Source organism: Ambystoma mexicanum, chromosome 1q (genome assembly GCF_040938575.1).
Source record: "Ambystoma mexicanum isolate Mex_15411 chromosome 1q, UKY_AmexF1_1, whole genome shotgun sequence".
Taxonomy (NCBI): Eukaryota; Metazoa; Chordata; class Amphibia; order Caudata; family Ambystomatidae; genus Ambystoma; species Ambystoma mexicanum.
The window spans coordinates 707,267,018-707,289,997 of record NC_090922.1 but is presented as its reverse complement, the minus strand read 5'-3'; the positions used below and the strand labels follow the sequence as shown (position 1 = coordinate 707,289,997).

The 22,980-nt window shown below is 45.0% G+C and overlaps 1 protein-coding gene across 5 annotated transcripts in view; it reads right to left on the bottom strand.

Annotated features, from left to right (window-relative positions):
• PDE4DIP (phosphodiesterase 4D interacting protein) overlaps nucleotides 1-22,980 on the bottom strand; it is a 1,465,918-nt gene that overhangs the window by 890,260 nt on the left and 552,678 nt on the right. For 3 of the 5 annotated variants that reach the window (XM_069641322.1, XM_069641324.1, XM_069641326.1), the window contains exon 4: nucleotides 15,989-16,099. The exons of 1 other annotated variant lie outside the window; for it this stretch is intronic. In XM_069641322.1, the coding sequence (XP_069497423.1) occupies nucleotides 15,989-16,099 (111 nt within the window). Of the gene's footprint in view, nucleotides 1-15,988; nucleotides 16,315-22,980 lie in introns of those variants that run through there. One more of the 5 variants, XM_069641327.1, reaches the window with a different exon arrangement.

The following is a 22,980-nucleotide window of genomic DNA, read 5'->3' as shown; positions in this document are numbered from 1 at the left end:
CGTGCCAATGGGAAGAATATGAAGTGATTGACAACGGAGCTATACCACCACAAGCCATTGATAGTGAATGTCCTCCTGGTAGTTCGGATGCAGTCGGAGATCAATTCACAGAATCCACACCCGCAAAAACTAAGAGCGCGAGAAAGTTGAAGAAATTGTTTTTTTCTCCCATTGCTGGAGAAGGAACAGATGTTGCAATGGAAGAGAATGAAATGGACGACAATGAAACACCATCAATATCACTGAACATAGCGGAAGACGATATCAGAGATTGTACCTTTCATGTGAGTGACATGTCCTCAACGTTACAGGCCGAACCAGCTGTGATGCAGAGTGACAGTATAAGGAAAGAGGCCAAATTCATTGTATTCGATAGTTGTTTGATGGATATTATTATGATTATGAAATGTGGGCATTGGGTTGGTGGGGAAGTATGTGGGGAGCCATTGATTAATGTGACTCGTGCAATTCGAGGCACTAACCCTAAAATACATGCCACCTGTACACAATATCATCCGTTCTCATGGTCTGCACAACCCATGCTGGGGCAACTGCCAGCAGGCAATATACTTTGTGCAGCGGCCGCACTTTTTAGTGGTTCAAGTTTTAAAAAGTTACAGTATTTCTTTCAGTTTGTGGTAATCCATTTCATTGCGAAAACTCTTCTACAAATACCAAACCGATTATCTATTCCAGCCATTAGCGAAGCTTGGAGAATGGAAAAAATGTCTATTGAAAGTACATTCGCGGGCAAACGGTTCAGGCTAGCCGGTGATGGACAGTGCGACAGCCCAGGATTTTCAGCCAAGTACTGCACCTACCACTTTCAGGACATGGAAAGTAAGAAAATTGTGAGTTCGGTGGTCGTGCAGGTGTCACAAAGTACATCCTCAGTGGCCATGGAGAAAGTTGGCTTTGTAGCATCATTGCAAGAACTACAATCGCGGGGAATGGTGATCGACCTGATAGCCACGGACAGACACGTTTCAATTGCCAAGACAATGAGAGAAGAGTACAAAAATATAAATCACCAATTTGACGTATGGCATCTTGCAAAAACAATCAATAAAAAAATGTCGGCTGCAGGTAAAAAAAAAGATATGCAAGGTATTTCACAGTGGTCCAAGTCAATCAGCAACCATCTTTGGTGGAGCTCAAAAACATGTGAAGGGTTGTTGGAAATTCTACTGGAAAAATGGCGGTCAGTAATGCTGCACTGTAGCAACGTTCACCGCTGGAACACGAACCAACATTTCCACAATTGTGAACATGGCCATTTGTCCACAGAGGAGGCACGGAAGAAGAAGTGGTTGATTCCTTCATCACCCACTCACAAAGCCATTGAAAAGATTGTATTTGATAAAACTATAACAAGAGATTTGAGGGGACTCACGGAATTCTGCCACACAGGAGATTTGGAGGTGTTCCACAATATGTGCCTAAAGTACAGGCCAAAACGATTGCATTTTGGCATGGAGGGCATGATAAATCGGACTCTTCTAGCGGTCTTGGCACATAACCATAATGTTGGCCGTCAACAAAGTAGGACGACCGGAACTTTAGGGACGCTTCGCTACAATAAGGCCTTCACTAAAAGAAGTAAACAATGGGTGATCAAACCAGTGTTTGAGGATATGCAATATGAGTTTATTGAGAGACTTATTGTAGATGTCCTAGACAGGCACATACATGGAGTTGTGAACGAACCTGTGCAGGGGACAACTGCATTGCCACCCAACATTGCCTCTGTTCCATGTCCACCTAAAGTAGAGCTCATTGAGAAATACACATCACGGTTTAAATGATTGTAATTTGATTGTCTGTTCTCTCGAGTCTCCTCATGTTGCAGGCCCATTGAATATGTGTATCTATGTAATGTGTAAATAAAAGTGATTGCTCAGTGTACATGCAATGTGTCTCTCCACCCTTGCCCCTCCCTTCACCGTGCAGTAGTGCGAACCACCCGGGTGTCACCTGTGACTTTGCTCTCGAGTCTCCTCATGTCGCAGGCCCATTGAATATGTGTAGCTATGTATTGTGTAAATAAAAGTGATTGCTCAGTGTACATGCAATGTGTCTATCCAACCTTGTTCATTTGCGCATTAAATTAAACCAAACAGTAATATAAATCATTTTTCAAAACATATAGAATGTCTCCTTATTTATGGTTCTCTGGTGCTACAAAGCACGCAGACAAAATGCAAAGATGGAGTGTAAATTTCAAGTCCTGTGAGATGGCCTTACACTCAATGTAGCTAACTAGGAATGTGTGCTCGTTCAAAGTGAAGGTCAGCTGCTTTGATTTTTTGCTCGGGTGCCGGAATGGCCCACGACTCAGTATAAGGTTCTATTGTTATTTGACCTTGACAGGCCGGGACCATCCCGAAAGACTTTTTTTGGGGGTGTGGTGCAATAACGTAAGAAACGATAATGAATAAAATTTCAGAAACGAAAGCCATTTAATGTTCGTTCATTAGAAGAAATAACGTCGGCATAGAAGGAGTGGTATTTCGGGGCTGCCCTACGCACAGACACAATGGAAAATGCAAATATAATGTAAGTAACTCTTTAGATGAGTTTATACCGCAATTTAATTACTATACAGTAGCTTTAAAGACGGGTTAAGTTGTACTTGTTCGTTCTATGTGGCATATTGTTTTGTACCGCGCACTATCTTGAGGAGAACCATCTCCTTTTACGGAAGCACCTCAAAACCTTCCTCTTTGCTTCTGCTTTCTCTCTCCCTCTCCCCTGCTACAACTGGTCCACTGTCTGCGACCTCGGTCCTGGGCCCTTCCACTCTCCACCTGCACTGCCTCCCTGTCAACCCCTGCACTGGGGGACTGTCTCAGTATCCTACAGCCCCCCCTTGCAAATGCCATATTATATCATATCAGTGACGAAGTGGTCCACTGGCGCTCAGGCGGCTCTGAAAAAGGCGGAGGAGAAGGGGGTAGGTTACTGGAAATGACGTATAATACCCAGTTGCACTGTCCTAGCTATGAAATAATTTCCCGACCTAATATATAAAATGAATAATTTTAATAAAGATCTGATGGTGAAACTAATTTCATTTTTTATGTTTTTAAAACAGGTACATCCTACATTATTGTCTGTGTCACGAGTACCAGACACCGGCGGACGGGTTTTTTAACCGCCAGTTGCTTCTCCGCGTGAACAACGTTACCACCCTGACCATTTTATGGGACGATCGCCAAGTACAAGTATGCCCTTACGCGGTACTAACGGTTAGATGCAACATACATACCGTTGTGGTGGCCTAGTGCCTCGTTGTTGGAACAGCCACGCGATTATCAGTGCGACCTAAGAGCTTATTTTTATCGTAAACCAACACACTGTGTACTGCACACGAACATCGCTTCCCTCAAGACAAACTATTTTGGATCGAGAGCAAAGAAAAATGCAAATCGCAGAATATTCTCTAAACATTTGATGTCCAATAAATGTACTTTGCCAAATGTACAATCTTGCCGTTTGCTTTTAAACCACAGTTTCACATTCCGAATTGTGGCGCTGTATTGTGAGATGATCTAAGACCCTGTGTACAGCAAAGGACCATCGCGTTCCTCAAAACGAACTTTTTGGAACGTGAGCAAATAAAAATGCAAATCGCAGAATATTCTCTAAACATTTGTTGTCAAATAAATGTACTTTACCACATTTACAATCTTGCGGTTTGATTTAAAAGTACAGTTTCATATTCCGAATTGTGGCGCGCTGTGTTGTGAGCTGATCTGTGTTGATTTCCGGGTTCTGTGTGGAGTCGCGTAGAAGACGCCTGGGCGCGTTTGCCTACGCAGCACAGTCACGTCACGGATAGAGGCGGGGAATATGAATGTTTTGATAAAGTCTGTTTCAGGGGCGGGGGATTTGATTTAGTGCCGCAAAGGCAGGTGAGCCAGGTAGATGTGGGGAAATGATAGGATTATCACAAAATGGAGGCTGATTTCGAGTGCGATAATGTGCGAAAAGTCGGGTAAGGTCCATAGGAAAGTTTTCTACGATCTACCGATTTATGCTTACAAACACATGGCCGACCCGTAGGGACAATAAAAAAAAAGTCCCGGAACTATCCTTTAAGGGTGTGGATGCAGCACATGTTAAAGGCGCCCCATGGACTCACTGTGTCTACTATTCCAGGGCCCCAGCTCGTAAACACGCTTTTTGTTTTCCCATAGTCCTTATTATAGCACGTGCCTTTTTGTCTATGAATGCCTGACTAATCATTCCTTAAGAGTCCCCGCAAACCATGCCTGAACAATGATATCACCATGTAATCAGGGAATAATTACAGTAACTTATATTACTCTGTGTCGGCTTAAGCTGACTGGAGCCTTTAATTATGGTTGAGATTTTATTTTGTGGCAGGAGAGCTATGCCTGTTGTAGACTGCGACACATTTGGTTTAGTAACCTTGAGTCCCACCATGAACCTTCATCGGACCATTTCCACAGCTGTAATGATATATTACCTCCCCATCCGAAAGACACCTAGGAAACGACTCTGCTTCACAGAACCAGGAGGAAACACATTGATATTCGCCATATTGGGGGTGTCGCTCCTTTTGCTCCACAAACCACACAATGACACAGTTTGAACTAACTAAGACAACATCCAATTCACAGCGGAGGCTTTTGTAAACCTAAAGGTCAGTCCTTTTACATTGCCCTTAGTGCGTCAACATGTATGGTCACATCTTTAGTTTCATCGAATGAGACTTTTGTAGCTTAAATCAGAGCAAACATTTTAAAGAGATGCCAAATGTTTCAGCAAATGGCCAGTAGATGATCAATGCTACAGCTTTTTCGGTTTGCCACCGTCTCCCAGAAAAGTAATGGTATGTTTTCCAAAGAGTCACTAAGGCAGAATGACTTCACTTAAATCACATTGGACGCTAATGGGCATCCAGGATTGCGAAGCATTGACTACTGACCCAGCCCACATACCGTAGATACCTGCACTCGTGCCCACATCCAACAATGCAGAATATCTTTGATATCACTTCAGGGCTTTCTAATTAGAATGTCTACTGTGTCTAAAAGCCTGAGATTGTGGTAAGGCCTTTGCAGCATTTGTAATCGTGAGATTCAGTCACTAACTGTGAACCTTATTTTCTTACTGGTGTGTGCGAGAAACCCGCATTGACTGTCGGATGGCCAGGTTTATGCATAAAGATCACGGAATTTAGTGAATCGCAGATGCAAAGCACGCATGGTTTTACTTGGTCTACAGATGTGTTGGCCTACGACTCCGAGGATCCCTCACCATTGACTATGCTGGCTAGAGCTAATGGGAGTTGTAGTCCAAAACAGACAGAGAGCCAAAGGTTGCATTCCACTGTGATAGTATTTCAGAGGATGTGCCCGGCAAGGTCAGAGTAAAATTGTTGCTAATGTAGCTGTAGAAAGAGAACTTGGACCATCCTCTTCTTTTATATGACAATAAATATGTGATTTCATCGCGGATACTGCCTATTGCTAACTCACTGAGCCGATATGGGACTGGAAGGATGGACGACCTTGCCGGTAATGACCTCCCACCCAAGTTTACTGCACAAGCAGGGCTATTTTAATGTACTTATATCCACATTTTTCTGTAATGAGATTCATCATAAAGAATAGATGTAACCTCTTGATGCTCAGATTCAGCAGCTGATTAGTGGCCAGACAGCAGTGTGTCACGTGGCCTCAACCTATTGCAAACCTTTGTTCTGAGTACAGACACCAAATGAAACCACAAAACCATAGCTGACCTGAATGTCACTATTGGCCCACTTCCTTCAAACTCACACCTATTAAAACATAAGGAACTGAAATACGTGGGCAGAAAACAAGAAAGGACACGGATGGACAGCCGGGCAGGGATGGACATGTGTGTCGGTGTGCAAGGAGGGGCTCTGTAACTAGCGAGAGCCGGGCAGGGATGGACATGTGTGTCGGTGTGCAAGGAGGGGCTCTGTAACTAGCGAGAGCCGGGCAGGAATGGACATGTGTGTCGGTGTGCAAGGAGGAGCTCTGTAACTAGCGAGAGCCGGGCACGGATGGACATGTGTGTCGGTGTGCAAGGAGGGGCTCTGTACCTAGCGAGAGCCGGGCACGGATGGACATGTGTGTCAGTGTGCAAGGAGGGGCTCTGTACCTAGCGAGAGCCGGGCACGGATGGACATGTGTGTCGGTGTGCAAGGAGGGGCTCTGTAACTAGCGAGAGCCGGGCACGGATGGACATGTGTGTCGGTGTGCAAGGAGGGGCTCTGTAACTAGCGAGAGCCGGGCACGGATGGACATGTGTGTCGGTGTGCAAGGAGGGGCTCTGTAACTAGCGAGAGCCGGGCACGGATGGACATGTGTGTCGGTGTGCAAGGAGGGGCTCTGTAACCAGCGAGAGCCGGGCACGGATGGACATGTGTGTCGGTGTGCAAGGAGGGGCTCTGTAACCAGCGAGAGCCGGGCACGGATGGACATGTGTGTCGGTGTGCAAGGAGAGGCTCTGTAACCAGCGAGAGCCGGGCACGGATGGACATGTGTGACGGTGTGCAAGGAGGGGCTCTGTAACCAGCGAGAGCCGGGCACGGATGGACATGTGTGTCGGTGTGCAAGGAGGGGATCTGTAACCAGCGAGAGCCGGGCACGGATGGGCATGTGTGTCGGTGTGCAAGGAGGGGCTCTGTAACCAGCGAGAGCCGGGCACGGATGGACATGTGTGTCGTTGTGCAAGGAGGGGCTCTGTAACTAGCGAGAGCCGGGCACGGATGGACATGTGTGTCAGAGTGCAAGGAGGGGCTCTGTAACTAGCGAGAGCCGGGCACGGATGGACATGTGTGTCGGTGTGCAAGGAGGGGCTCTGTAACTAGCGAGAGCCGGGCACGGATGAACATGTGTGTCGGTGTGCAAGGAGGGGCTCTGTAACTAGCGAGAGCCGGGCACGGAAGGACATGTGTGTCGTGTGCAAGGAGAGGCTCTGTAACTAGCGAGAGCCGGGCACGGATGGACATGTGTGTCGGTGTGCAAGGAGGGGCTCTGCAAGGAGGGGCTCTGTAACTAGTGAGAGCCGGGCTGTTGAAATGCATTGCATTAGGGCAAGTTATTGCCAATTGTAAAAGGTTTTCTTGCAGGCTGCTAGGTTTTACCTGGTCAGAGATGCTGGGAACTAAAGAACATGAAAGTACTAGTAGGGCAAATGATCAGGCACCATCATGAATGAAGCGAATAACAATAGTGACAATGCTATTTATAATATATATCTTTTTTACTTAATAAAACAGAAGTTTTAAAAAAAATACGGCTTCCTGTTGGAGTCCTCCTACTAAGCACTGCATTAATAGGTGCTATCACCCATTTTAACAGTACTCCATTTATCAACCTCAGAAGGATGAAAGGCTGAATCTTTTAACTTGCATAAATGACAGTAATTACTAACACCTCTGACCAAGCACTCTGAAACTGGATCCCCATTGGTAGAGGCGCTCTCTGAAACACCAGAATTATTATTCATTATTATTGCAAACTGCCGTAGAGTGGCCAGCCGCAGAAGTGCAGCTGTTTTTCCACTGAAAATAGACCCCGGCCGAGCATTGGGCCTCGAGGTTGGACGGGCTCTAGGGAATTCTTTTGATTTATGAACCCCTGCCATATGTCTTCTCACATGGGTCTCTCAAAGTCAAGTTAAGTCAAAGTGCATTTCTTGGGTCAGCAACAGAGTGCTGTTATAACATGCACACCATACAAAGAAAGGGGTTCATAATGTACGCAGGGGGTCTCTTCTTCTCTTGAGATGGGGGCCCTTATATGCTATGGGTGCTTAATCACTGCTTACAGTAAGCGTTGCTTCATCAGATGCGGCTTTGGTGGAAACATGAGGGGCATGTGTCTGCTTATCATGGTGACGACATATAGCAAAAGTAAACATTGCAGGAGAGCGATGCTGCAAACAGGTCGCAGCATGCACCACAGCGAGCACAGTAAGCAGGAGATGAAAAGTCACACCTGTAATAAAAACGAAGGCCAACGCCCTACTTACATTTACTTTGGGAAATCCAGTCGTATCTGGTACTTATTGTATATGGCAGATGGTTAAAGACAGACTGACCGTATACATTGGTTTTTAATGGAAATCATTTTATGATGAAATGTCAAATGATGAATTTATATTTATTTGATTTGCATACGGTGCAAACTTTTTAGACATGTGGTTTTATACGAATTTTATAAGGTTTCTATTGTGAAAGGTTGTTTAACCAAATGCACTTAATAACAAAAAAATCTATTTCCTTGAAAAGAAAGCGCGTTGAAGGATGATGTCACTTTTATGGGGACTCCAATACAGCCCTAGCCTGCTTCATACAACTAATTTACGGAGTGCATGACACCAAGTGAGACCGTAAATTGCTTTAAAAATAAACTGTTTACCAAAGCTATACACTGCTTGGCATTGCACGTGCATGGGGAACACATGTGCATTGAAGTCTGCAGGATAGGCTAAGCCTACAATGCAAAGGATTGGACAGAAAGGCAGGTATTATATGAGAGAGTCTAGTACAAGGAATATTGCAGACGATAGAAATGTACCTGCATCATATTCCTACATGCTGTCCCTTTTCTCTTTCCTTCCGAATGGACAGATTCTCAAGTAGATGAAAGAAGTGAGGGAGGAGAACAGGAGTGGGCATTGATGGGTTTAGGAGAATAGATTGTGCACCACTTGGTTGAAATTAGCACCGTTCCTAGGACAGGCAACAGGTGTACAATACTGGAAAGAAGTGTGTGGGGTGGACGCTCAGCTGCCCTGCAGATATCTTTAATTGTTACTTCCCTGCAAAAGGTAATAAATGCCCCCTTAACTTTGTTAGATAGCATGCTGTTCTTACCACAAGGTGCACCAGGTAGGCTACCCAACATGCAATAGACAACTTGGAAGTCAGCTTTCCTGCTGTTGTCTCACCCTATGAGTGAAAGAGGAGTGAAGACAACCCGATTGTCTTAGTGCTAGCACAATTAAGATGTACAACACGCCTCGGGTATGCTCGATTCCCTGTGCTGTGGAGCCATGAGCATGTGGGAAGAGCACACGTGAACACATTTCCCCATTCAGATGGAAGTCAAACAACCTTTAGCTACAAACGACAACGAGATTGTCAACGCAATAGCTGTTTTGATGTAATACCAAGAAAGGTTCATATGAACACTATTCTTAGATCCTGGATCCAGGGAATTAGAGGAGAAATGTTTTCAAATATTCCTAAAACAGAAGATCACACTACCCTCACTTTACAAATTCTCCTGTCAGGCATGATGGCCATCAGGACATGCATTTGCAAGAAAGAAGACTGTCATTTTAAGGAGCCATATTGTTTTCACATTAACCGCGGCAGTGCCAAAGTGAAGTCACATTCGGGTGTAGCTACGCTTACTAGCACCTGGATGCCTTTTTAATCATTTACATGCATTTTTTGATGGCATACCACAGGGACGTGTGGTAAGGGAGTTATAGCATTCTTTCATTGACAGTTGTAATTTCGATGTTTTTGCTGAGAAAACTCATCAAAATATATAGGGGGTTTGGGAAAGTGTATATAAGGGATGGGAGGGGTGGTGGTGTCGGGAATAGTTCAACAATAGGGGGATGGGGTTCGATGATACACCACCTAATTAGAGACATAAAAGCAGAGAGTATATCTGTTGGCGCTGATAGCATCCGTCTAAGTCTGGCATATGCCCGCCTGCATACCTGACTACATCAGGCACCTGGTAAAAGACACCAGGTTGTTTATTGGGAAATCTCTTTATCCAGCAGTCAGTAGCACAGCCTCAGTTATGTCCTCTTGAACTGAAATCGTGTTCATGGTTTTCAAGTTGCAGGCAAATTCTCAACATTAGCCTTTGACAGATTCATGTGGGTGACGTTTTTATTGCAGGAATCAAACACCAAAGTTAACAGATTGAAGGAAGGGTCGCAGAATCCTGCTGCACGCCTATGTCAGCAGGCCCAATAAGAAAAGCAAATTAAGGAGGCCATTGCGAGCAATGTAAGACAAGTTTGACAACTAACAGGGACATTCACAACCTATTTGGAACAGGAGGGCTCTTGTGAGCAGAGGTAGGGGTTGGAGCATAATGAGTAATTCCCTTAGCTAAACTACCACCCCGGTGACAACCCAGGACCTTGGGCATTAGCCCAACCAAGAGGTGAAGCAATCACACTTTTAATTCTTGTTGGTCCTAAATACATGTATTGGTGTCTTCTGATCTTGTCCTAAAGAGTAACGAAAACTCCATCAAGTCCAGTTTTTAGGTGCATGGAGAAGATAATTTGCAGAAAACATTCAGCACATCTGAGGTATAATGTAATCTACAACAAAAACTATATTCTAGAAAATGGCACCATTACCATCAGACACAGGGAGGGGAAATTAACCATAGTCTGTTTTCTGTTTAATGTGAGTCAATTCTATTTTCGTTGTAAATCATGGTGCATTGCTGTCTGACAATAGGAAGAAGCAGCTCAGGGCTAGGAAACGTCCTAGATGTCTGAAGTGTTGAACTGTCTGTCTCTTTGTCTATTAGGCCACAACAAACTGTGGACAAAACAAGATAAAATGGGACACCTGCTCATAGGCTAGAGTCTATTGCCTGTAAGATCTGGAGAGCTGTTCGCTGGGTGTGACAGCCTACAAAAAGATCCGTCAGGTAAGCCCTTTGTATGTGAGGATGTAGCAAAGGTACTAAATGCAGCCAGCATCATGCTGCATTGGTCCAGTGACTCATCACAATGCTCCAAAAGCAAATGTTGATCAGGCCTCAACCATAGTCCTTTGTCTAGGTTTCTAAGCGCGGATCGGGGGAGCAACACAGGTTCGATCCCCCGGTCCGCGCTTAGAAACCTCTGGGTATTAAGCGCATTATAAATAACCTATCATATCATATCGTAGAATACCTGTAGTCATGAGGTTGTGGGACTCAGGAGTCTCTGGAATCCCCAGGGTTATGTGCTGGTGTAAGCAGAGGTTAGTCATCATGCTTCTGATAGAAATAAGACTAATTCCTCCTTAGTGTCTAAGATGACCTCAAAGAACCCTCTGTAATGGTTGAGGAGTCAGCTTTAGAACACTGATCATAGATCCATACTGTGTCAAGTGCAGAGGCCAGGTTCTCTGGGTTTGTACAAGTCGACGATACATTCAGTGAATGAGGTGGACATCCTGGTGGTGAAGACAGATGGAACTGAACATTAGCTGATATTGAATTATCTGCTCAACAATCCTGTGTGTGCTTGTGAGAGGCATTTGTTGATATATTTAATGCAGGCAGCAGCGAAGAAAGAGGCTGCATCAAGTTCTTCTCCTTTGTGCGAAGAATATGCTCTCTGAAAGAAAACCCATTGGATTCTGGTTCACCTGGACCACTGTAACAGGGATAGAGGCAGGAGTGCAGCTTAGCATCCAAAGTCCTGGCTACCCTGTCAGGACAAAAGGCAAATGGATATATGGTTCTTGGGTTGACTGGAACCTGTAACTTGTGGTGCAGCTGCAGTGTAAAGATTGCTTCAAACTAAAGGTGCACTCTTTCATTACCTTGTGAAGTAGATTAGGGTGAATAGAGATTGACACTTTTTGAGGGGACCTCCTGGGAGCGTGATTCATCATTGTTCAGTTAGCATTGCATCCTATGGCCGGGTGAACTGGATCTGATAGGAAAAGATGGTTAGGTAGCCAAGGTGGGAGTGCCATGTCACCAGTGTTCCATGTTACAGTGGGTGCTTGCACCCCTAGAACCTCAGAGAGAGACCATTATGTGGGGAAAGAGGGCCTGGTGATCAGGTGCCTGACTTTCTGATTTCTAATTTATGGTTCTAATAGTATCACTGTTCGGGTGTCAAGGAGGGTAACCATAATTATGAGGGAGTCATGTTGCATGCGCCATATTGATGACTCGGGGTGAGGCAAACTGAGCATGAGTGTTACTTTTGTTCAGAACGTATAAGTATTCGCTTCCACACACACAGAAAGATAAGGTATTAAATCCACAAAATGTTAAAACATGGATGCACATTAATATAAATACATGTGGAATTCATGAATCTCAATATAAGTGGCTATTCACAATGCATCAGTACTCAGTGGTTAGGGCTTTCTTGCAAAATACACTTTGATTTCTAAACAGGTTTCTCAGACTAGAAGGCAGATAAATGAGTAATCTCAACCTATGCTGTCAGCAGCTGCAGAAATAGCCTTGAATTTTATGATCTCATAAGTCTCGTAGATAGTAGATATAATCTCCTGCTGTTTAAGAGCGTGACCAAAAGAGTTTTTGTTATTTATTCTTGTCAGTAGTAAAACACAGGGTAAGCTAAGTGCCTAAAGCTATTTAGGATTTTTCAATCGTGCAATAAAAAGGGAGCCTCGGAGATTGGAATGTTTCAAGGGCCAGTGACCTAAGAAATTAAATGGCATCACAAATGAAGGGAAATCATTCACCCAGTCTCCTCATATTGTGGGAATTGTTCATAAGAGGATCATGTGCAATCATACTTAAAGTTAAAGGTCTTAGGCATGTTACTGCTAGCAATGAATTATGTTTTCAATACAAATGTTTAACTATGTACTGATGTCACAACTTACTACAATGAATCCCAAGAAAATGTGTGTTTTGAATATGATCTGAAGATAATAATGCCAACTGATGCTGTATTGTTGAGACTTGGGTTAGCTTGGTCCTGCAACGCCATCTAAACGATCCCCAGAGCTTTTGTACAATAAACTTGCTTTATGAACAACCGTGTACTCGCTTCTTAAGTGGTGGGCCTGTTTGGGGTTAAGGTGATTAAAGGTCCACCCCTACATCAGGGCAGCAACTGGTACCCAGCCATATATATTTACTGCTGTCTTTCAATTAGGACTACATTATGTCTGGTGCGATAATCCAGCCTTGTTATGCATGTGCATTAACCAGTTCATAAATCCTCAAAGCAATGGTGAGAGCAGACTGCAGACGCTGACCAAGCAGGAATTACCATACCTGTGAAGGTCTTCTACTGTAAACGGATGATGGCACAAAATGCAAGATTTACATCTTGAATGCTATGGCATAGGGTTCTTGAGTTACAACGTATAGCGGAATTCAAAGACTATGTATGGCAGCTGACCCAAAAAAGAGTTTTTGTTATTTATTCTTGTCAGTAGTAAAACACAGGGTAAGCTAAGTGCCTAAAGCTATTTAGGATTTTTCAATCGTGCAATAAAAAGGGAGCCTCGGAGATTGGAATGTTTCAAGGGCCAGTGACCTAAGAAATTAAATGGCATCACAAATGAAGGGAAATCATTCACCCAGTCTCCTCATATTGTGGGAATTGTTCATAAGAGGATCATGTGCAATCATACTTAAAGTTAAAGGTCTTAGGCATGTTACTGCTAGCAATGAATTATGTTTTCAATACAAATGTTTAACTATGTACTGATGTCACAACTTACTACAATGAATCCCAAGAAAATGTGTGTTTTGAATATGATCTGAAGATAATAATGCCAACTGATGCTGTATTGTTGAGACTTGGGTTAGCTTTGTCCTGCAACGCCATCTAAACGATCCCCAGAGCTTTTGTACAATAAACTTGCTTTATGAACAACCGTGTACTCGCTTCTTAAGTGGTGGGCCTGTTTGGGGTTAAGGTGATTAAAGGTCCACCCCTACATCAGGGCGGCAACTGGTACCCAGCCATATATATTTACTGCTGTCTTTCAATTAGGACTACATTATGTCTGGTGCGATAATCCAGCCTTGTTATGCATGTGCATTAACCAGTTCATAAATCCTCAAAGCAATGGTGAGAGCAGACTGCAGACGCTGACCAAGCAGGAATTACCATACCTGTGAAGGTCTTCTACTGTAAACGGATGATGGCACAAAATGCAAGATTTACATCTTGAATGCTATGGCATAGGGTTCTTGAGTTACAACGTATAGCGGAATTCAAAGACTATGTATGGCAGCTGACCCAAATTGAGAAAATCTAAGTATATCGGCAGCCTACACTTTTTCCAGTCTACATGAAGCAGCTGAACACAGGGAATTGAAAAAGGTGTGCAGCTGTGCAAAGGAGATGGCCTGTCGTTTTTCACTTGCACAACATATTTTCCAAAATGTTGACTTTCCATGCAGTCCCGTAAAGGCGCACTAAGCAGCAAGAAAATGCACTCTTTCCCATTGTTTTGCTGCTTACCAGCTCAACGGTAGCCCAATTTAAGCAAGGAACTTAACAAACACGTATAAAATAAAATGAAGACATATGCTTTTAAGTATGAAATTTGTTGTAAAAAGTTGTGGTACTACTAAAAGTAAAAAATAAAAGTGGTGGGGCTCAGTTCCTGTTAGTGCCTGCTCCCATCAGCCTCTGATCCCAAAATATTGGCATGGATCTATTCTGACATGTAAAACATTATATGAATACCACATTTTTGGACTTTGAATGTTATGACTTTCTCTTTCTAAAAAGTTATCGTAACTGAAGCAATGTTTGCAAAATGACGAACACCATCAAGGACCGACGAAGACAGACCCTTTTGCTGCAGAGCAACGATTACTGAAAGTGTCTGTGAAAGGGCTGCTCTCTTTCCGAAACACGGCCGTCAGTCTCTGTTCGACAGAAAAACACCCATGTTCTGGATTGCAACAAAGCTCAGGTGAATGTCTTGAAGTACTTTCAACCTGACATACTTGTCCAAGTGCACTTTGGGAGGAGGAGATTGGACATGCGTGTAATCTTCAAAGCTTGCCTCACATCTGTAAAGTGTGGGCCTCGAAAAACGGAACTGAGTGCACGGTTTTGTACACACGTCTTCACGCATGAAAAACATGCCCCATTCAACCTCAATGACATGGCAAGTACATATAGGCCATAACAATCCACTGAATTGTGCCTTTGAAATGACACATTGCCGGCGACCATCTGCTCACCCAAAGCCCCCCGGCAGCCCTTTATCCAGGGATTTTCCCCAGAATGCAGCCACTTGCAGAATGTTTGCCTATACACATTTTCAGGAGTAAATCCAGAAAGTGTCAAAAAGCATGCATTGTCCTAATAAAAGTATTATCCTTTCAAGATTGAAGTCAAATCCTTGGAGAAAACACACTGCACGTTGCACGCAGCTGCTCTTAATAATGGCATGAGATAAACACGTAATTATGCAAGAGACATTGGAGAAAGTTACAGTAAGTAGTTTCTGGCCCACCAATTAAAATGGCTTGAAGAGTTGTGGCCTATGATAAGGTTGGCAGATTATCACACGTCACTAGGACATCACGTTTCCACTCCTAGACTTCCCTTTCACAATTCCTTGCTGACCTTGTCGGGTCTTTAGGTGCCATTTATTCAGCCAACACCCAACATTCCCAGAATTCATTTATTTCTTAAATTCAAACCAAGTATGGTGCATCAGCATGACATGCAAGGGGAGACTGGCCTGCAAGGAACTCTGGGTATTTCTTGGGAAGTGGTCTAGGGGGAACCCTGGAGATTTCCTGGTAGGCCTCTGCACCCTGATCCTCTTTTGTGTGGTATTTCCATATTTTTCAATAGGAAAAGGGTTGGGCATCCTGAAAATGTGTAAAAAGGGCCACTTTGAAAATTATTTGTATGGCCTCTTTTGGTGCCCAGTCACCCCTGTCGAAATGGAGTCTTCTGTTCACAGTAGACCACTTCTCACCTGTGCTTGCAAGTGCACTAACCCACCTCTGAATGCACATTGGTTCCGAGGCTTCATCAACAGGTGCCTTGATTGCTTTGTACTCTGGGACTTCCAGTTTGGTTTTTCTTACTCTAAGTACGGGCCTACAACCCCCATCATGCAATTTGAAAAACCAGTACTGGCTTACTGCGTTACACCTAGGCAACTATGTGCTCGCCTCCTCACGCTTTGTGTATGCCAATAGCTCTAGGCAACCGCTTTGTTAATAAACACATGCGTAGCTGCACTCACCCGCTTGTACACGTCCTCGCTGCTGTCGTCATACTTCTGTTGCACGCGCTCCTCCAGGAAGTAGATGCGCAGCTTCAGGCTGAAGTTCTCCTTCTTCAGGTCATTGAGGTGCTGCGATAGAGTGCGGTAACCGTTAGACATGGTAGGTGGTCCATGGGGGGCATCTTAACCCCCTCGTTCAGCCAAACATAGCTAACAACACAAAACTAACACATCTACGTTAAAAAAAAGAAAGAAAAAAGTGACCAAGCACGGCTATGAAATCATAGTGAAGGGCTTGCAGCTCTCTGTGGGAGCTCTGCCTCTTCTCCTGTCCCTGTCACACCAGCTTCTGGTGATTGGGGGCTGCCTTTCTATTTTTTACCTCGCGCAGATATCTGCGGAATCCCTGGCCGAGCCCGACACACTCGCGGGCACAAGTGCTGTAAAGTGATCCGGCTGCTGGGGGCTGGACTGAGGCTAACATTTACAAGGGGACAACTGGGCCTGCTTTTTAGAATGAGCAGACGGGCAGGAGGCTCGGGGAGATAATTCTGGGCACGGCTTACTCACAGCAGGCGTTATAGCAAGACAGGAGGAGAGCAAAGACACATCCAAGAGATCCAGGGAATATACACAAAGGACCGAAAGGGTCACATTAAGCAAACGCAAAGCGTGCATGGAAGAAAACAAGTAAAACAAGAAGTAAAAGCACACAACGATGGGCAAAAGCAAGACTGTAGCAGGATGGAAGAAAGGAAGAGGTAATGCAAGCAAGAGAGGATGACAAAGCAAAATCGAGAGAAAGGCGGCCCCATGCAAAGAAGGAAGGAGAGAAACGGAGATTGGAAGGAAAGACGGAGCGAACAAAGAATGCTGGTAGGAATGATATCAACAGACTTAGAAGAAAAAATGAAAGAAACTAAGAACGAAAGAAGGGAAAACAGGATGGATGCGAAGACAAAAAGCAGGAAACAAGTAAATAAGGCCGAAGGGAAATATATAAACAAACATTCGCAAAGCCAACTGGTCTGGCTAATTCGACAGTAAAAAAGCTTTCCTGTCAGGCTGTGCAGAAAGAGAGGCTACTCCTGTTACAAGTGAGGCTTGTAAGCAATGCTTTAAGTGGGGTAAGAAATTGAGGGGGGGGGGCTCGTTTGGCAGCGTGGCTTTCATTGTGGGCATGGCCTAAAAGTGCACAACTCATAGTAAGGTGCGCAAACCAATATATAAATGTATGTGAGCATTTATGTGTTTGTATGCGTACTACTATGGTTTGTGTACTTTTTAAGTCATCTTTTATAAACGTAGCAATGTTACATATTTCTATGTTTATAAAAGGTGGCTTGAAAAGTTCACAAACCATAGTAATTTACGCACACTTGTGTGCTTACCTTACTATGGTTTGTGTACTTTTCAAGCCACCTTTTATAAACATAAACATTTGTAACATAATTCTATGTCTCTAAAAGATGGCTTGAAACGTAAACAATTCAAGGCATCTTTTATAAAGCGTTGATGATGGACAAAACCCAAGGTGGCTTTGTCCGTCGAAAAAGCTTTATAAAAGATGCCTTGAATTGTGTACGTTTCAAGCCATCTTTTATTCACATAGAAATATTTCTACATTTATAAAAGATGGCTTGAAACGTACACAATTCAAGGCATCTTTTATAAAGCTTTTTCGACGGACAAAGCCACCTTGTCCATCATCAACGCTTTATAAAAGATGCATCTTTTATAACGCTTTGTCGACGGATATAGACGCCTCAGGCTCTGTGATCTATCTGCTCTGACAAGAGATCACTGAGCCCGAGGCGCCTTTCACCCTCTGCAAACCCACGGGATCTGTGATCTAATTTACATATTAGATCACGGAGACATTGGGTTCGCAAGGGAGGGCAAACAAAGGGACAGCAACTTCCTCTGATGACCCTCATGAGGGGTCATCAGAGGAAGTTACACTGACTGACAGAAGTGGCAGCCAGCCTCAGCGACGCTGTGGCTAGCTGGCACTTCTGTCAGCTTGCCTGACATTGCGGCTGCGGCGGGATAATGCGCCCGCCAATGTTGTGTGGGACCAGGGGCCCCGGCAGGGCCCTGGCTCAGACCCACTTTCTGGAGACTGCCGGGGCCTTGCCCTGGCAGGCCCTGCCCCACTTAAAGCACTGCTTGTAAGAGGAATCATGCTCCAGGTCTGTCCATCACAGTTTCCTTGGTTTCTCTTTATTTATCAGCATTTAATACAGTTGTAAGTGCTCCCAACCAGAGGCGTAGCCAGGATTGTCTAACAAATGGGGTGTGAAGCTAATATAGTTGGGGCCACCGCAGTGACATTAACATCTGTAAATGTCCCCACAACAATGTTGAGTGGGCATTTACAGATTTTGGGTGGGCCTTGCCCGCTCAGGCCCTACCCTGTCTTCGCCTCTGCTTCCAACTTAAACTTATTTGCCCAGGAGAACACAATGTAGGTAGGGGCAAAAGATGGAACATTGTGATTTGGGGTCATTTCGTCAAGTGGGGAAAGACATCTGACAGTCGGGTAGTCAGTAACTCTGGGCCTTCACAGCCCAAGGGAATTGCCATTATGTGAGCATCCCAGTTCAGTTTTTTCATAGTCCTGCTTACTCCCAACATGAAACCTGTTTCAAATAAAAGCCAAGCTATGGAGGGATAACGATTTGCCAGTGTGACATATTACATCTGCTTGGGGGAATCTCCGAGATTTTTGATTTGTCCAGAGCCAAAACTATTGCATTAAAGTACAGATATGGAGAAATAGCATATGAGGAGGCACAGCGAGCTTAAAGGTGTTGTTTGGTTGTTTGCCCACCAATTGACCAACCATGGCCATGCTAATCCCTAGGGCCATGCTCACTGAGTTCCTTCCCCTCCCTGCCCAAAGCAACTTCCCAGCTCACTTTAATCAAGCCTTACCATCAAAATTTGCACTCAAAGTGCCTGTTAGTGTTTTTTCAAAGCAGTCTTCTGAGAGTTAAGGACTTAATTGGAGCTGTAAAAACACTGCAGGTGTAATAAAAATGTCTAAACCAGGTCTGCCTGAAGCCAGTCGATTTGTAAGCACTGTGTGCGTCCTTCACTGAAGGTAAATAAAGCATTGGCAGCAGTTTTGGCTCGTCTGTAATTCAAGGCATGTGCCAGGCACTGCGATTACATGCCAAGGTACTCACACCATTTTGCACCTGCTACCATCAATAAAAAGTGAATACCACTTTGGCAGTCCTTAGCAAGTGCCTTTCAATTTGTACACAAAAGCCCAAACTTTTGGCATTGCCAATGCTTGTTTAAAATTGTAGGCACACTAGTAAATGGATTCGGACATGAATATCAGATGTGCTTAACTCACAGTTTTACAAAGGGTCGTTGGTGGTTTTGTACTCAGATGGGCCTGCCAGCCATTGATTCTATAGTTGAATTGACAAACATCAACACATAAAACACCCCCTGTATTCTTGCTGCAGGTGAGAGTAATTGGCATGCTATCAGCTGCAAAAAGTCTTTCCTTTTAGAAAGTGCCCAAGATGGTTTTGTCACTAAATGCTAAAACCTGATTTTGGTTGCCAAATATGCTACTAAAGTGGTAGAAACCTAGAATTCAGAGGGACCACTGAAGTCCACTCCAGGAATAAGCCCTCTGGATTCCATACTGGCATGTATAGAACCCAACATATTCTAATGTTCACATTGACATTTTTTGCATTATAAATTGGAATACCTTGGAAAGAGAACAATCAGCTTGTAATTAATATAATTGCATGAACCCAGAACTCTGATGGCAGATTTATATATAAATATAAACCATGTCTAGGTTTTGACATGGTGACTACCGGGATGATACCATTATGCAGCCTGAAGCAATTGATGTCATTTTATTGATGGTTTGGCGGACACTGACTTATTCCTGTTAGGGCCTTTGTGGATTCATTTTGTCTGGTCTCATTTTCATCAAAAACTGCCTGGAAGCACTCCCCTTGAGCACCTTCAGAAGGTTTGGCACCTTCGTTGGGGAGCAGGTAGTATCAATTGGGGTTAGCTAGGAGCTGGCGCGTCAAAGACACCCCTGTCAGTAAAATAGATCAGTCACATCAGGGTGCTGATTGCTGGAGTTCTTTTGACAAAGGCAGATAGAGGAAGGGGACTGCATTAGAATAGCTGGTAGTGAGCTTCAATACAGAGTTGGGTCAACCCATCTTGCATTTTGCTTGGTATCCCAAACTTCCTGTCCGCCGCCCAGGTTCCTGCCGACAAGGCACTCTGGGTATGACATCAGCAGGCAATGGACACTTGTTACAGCGGCGAAGATTGGACACTTAACAACAGGCTTGCTGTGGACCATTCCACTGCTTATATAAGGGTGGGTTTCATCTTTGGATACTCTAATTCACTGTTATCTGGATGGAAGTAAAGTCTACTCCAAAGTCCTCTGTCACAACGGTGAAGTCCAGGAGCTCCAAGAAGGAGGTAAGCTCCTTTTCTTAACCACACAGAGGGCCAGTTCTGGTGAAGACCTGTGGTTTCTTGAACTCTTGAACCCTGCAAGTGCTCTGCTGCATCCTTCATGAACGGGAAGGGTAGAACACAGGACTCAGTTGTCAGTAGAGACCAGTGGCTTGGTCTCCTACCAACCCAGAATTTGAGGAACAGTCTGATGCCCTGGTTCCCTCCTTTAACCGCTTGTGAGGTACACTGACCGGACATCGCCTGCCTGTTCCAAGCTTCTTAGTGACATGTGCTGTTGATGCTTGGACGGCAGCATGTGTTGGACCTAGTCGAGCAGCTCACCAATCCGACACTGAAACACTGGCTTGGGAAGCAACTAGAATGCTGTTGCCCCCCAGAACAAGAACTAAAGGTATTAGAATTGGTCCTGTCCCCCTGGCCTGCCTTAAAGGGCCACAATGAGTTTGTAAGACTCCACTCAATACCTTTTGAAAGGAATAGTCCTTGAACTTGAACATTTGTTGCTGAAATTCTTGTCCGTTTTCCCCTTGTCTTAAAACCCAGAGGGGCTCTTTTTTCCAAACTCTGCATTCTCTGTTTTCCTTTATGGGGTTGGGTTATTAGTGTTATAAGTTGTATGTATTCTTAGTTTAATTAAAGTTTTATATTTTTATAGAACCTTGACTGAACATTTCTTTTATTTTGGCACCATAGTACTATTGCTGTTGGTCGAGGCTGCTGTGCAAGCTCACTTCTCTTCTGAAGAGCACAGCCTGCCATTGGCCTGCGCTACCCTAAGAGGTGGACGAGGTATATCATTCATGTTGTGTTTCAGTTCACCTTTATTGATGGGAGCACTCTTGGTGTAGTAGTAGTGTGGTGCTGAGTATTTAGGCATTAGTCACTACTCATCCCTGCACCCCCACAGAGCAGCAGTCATTTTGTCACAGCCATGTATCACACTATTAGTGTGAAGCTGGAAGACTATCATTCGACAACAAACACACAATGTAGGTCTAAAGCAACCCATGCAGGATCCAGACCAGTGACTTTTATGTTACATAGAGATCCCTGTAGCAGGGGCATTAAGGTATCGTGTGTATGTTGGGGTCTGGGTTATGCACACCGAGAAGAGATGGATGGAAAGTTTTTAATGAATTGCAACCACAGGGAATTCATCTTTGTAGCTTTTCAGTCCATCGACTTTTGGCCAGTCTAGGATATAACAGAAGGTTACCAACCTTATGCAAATCAGTCCTGGCCCTAATGTTAAAGGGAGTAGACCAACTAAAACTGAGATGTAATATTCTCTCTGCATTTGGGCACATGCAACCCTGTGCTGGTTCAGTCACAGAGCGGCAGATTTCTCTCGGGTTTCTATGGAGATGGGTTTCTAAGAGAATAAGGATGGACATTCTTAGGTGTATATATGTATATAGCTGGACGTAACATTTGTTTAGTACTTATGTTAACAAATATTCAACGCTATTTTCATGAGTAACTATAACATTCAGTTAAAGATATCAGTGAAGTGCTGTTGTCACTAGTCTCTAACCTCCTGCACTGACGTCTCCCCCCACCATTCTTATCTCTTTTGGCCCCAGAATCATGGTTGGCAGAGGGCGCTAGAGAGCCATCCAAGATGGCTGCCTCCTAGAGAGCTCCGTGTGGCTCTCCATTAATCCTGCGACATCCTTCCCTCTGCGGTGTTCATTTCTCCCGCAAATACAGCTTGGTGCAGTCAGGAGACACCGAACAACATTCCAAGCCCGAAATTGTCTTTGGCGGGGAAGCGGCGGCCGAGTCCCGGCCGGGCAGCAGGGCCTGCGGTTCGCACCGGCGGTGAGCCCGGGACGGAGGAAGGAGCGAGAGAGGGGCGCAAAGGCTCCCCATCGAAGCTCGAGCGGCGGCTCTGATGTGTCACCCGACACCAAGAACCTGCGGAGACCCGTGGAGATGAAGAGCTGGGCCGCGTCAAGCAGCGGGTAGACGTGCGCGCCGGTGGCGCCAAGAGACACACAGTCTCCGTCCCTGCAACGGCCCAGCCGACGCCCAAGAAGCAGCACGACAAGCGGCGGGGCTCTCGGCGAGCACCCAGGTAGGAGCTCCCCCCAGCGTGCGCAAGCTGCCTCCCCGATCCATCCGACTGGGGAAACCCGGCGTCCCCGTCAAAACCCTCGGTGAATGAAGAAGGCTGAGCAGAGTACGCCTCGCCAGCAACCGTCCCCATCGCCCAACCGGCTGCTACCCTCCAACACGAAGAGCGTGCCCGACCTTCTCCGATCATCCACGATCGGCGAGACCACCGAGCCCCCCCCCCGCCCCCCCAAAGCGGAGCGGAGCGGGACGAGCTGCAACCGGGGGACATCGCCACCAGCACCCGCAGCCATAGCGAAAGCCACAGCGAACAGCCCATTTGGCCAGGGCCAATGCAGTCAAATCCCAAGGCCGCCGAATTACAGAGCCCAGTTCAGAGACCCTCTGCGCCCCAGAGTATACAGCAAAATTCGGCAGGCATTGGAGACCCAGACTGACAAGATCACCTTTAG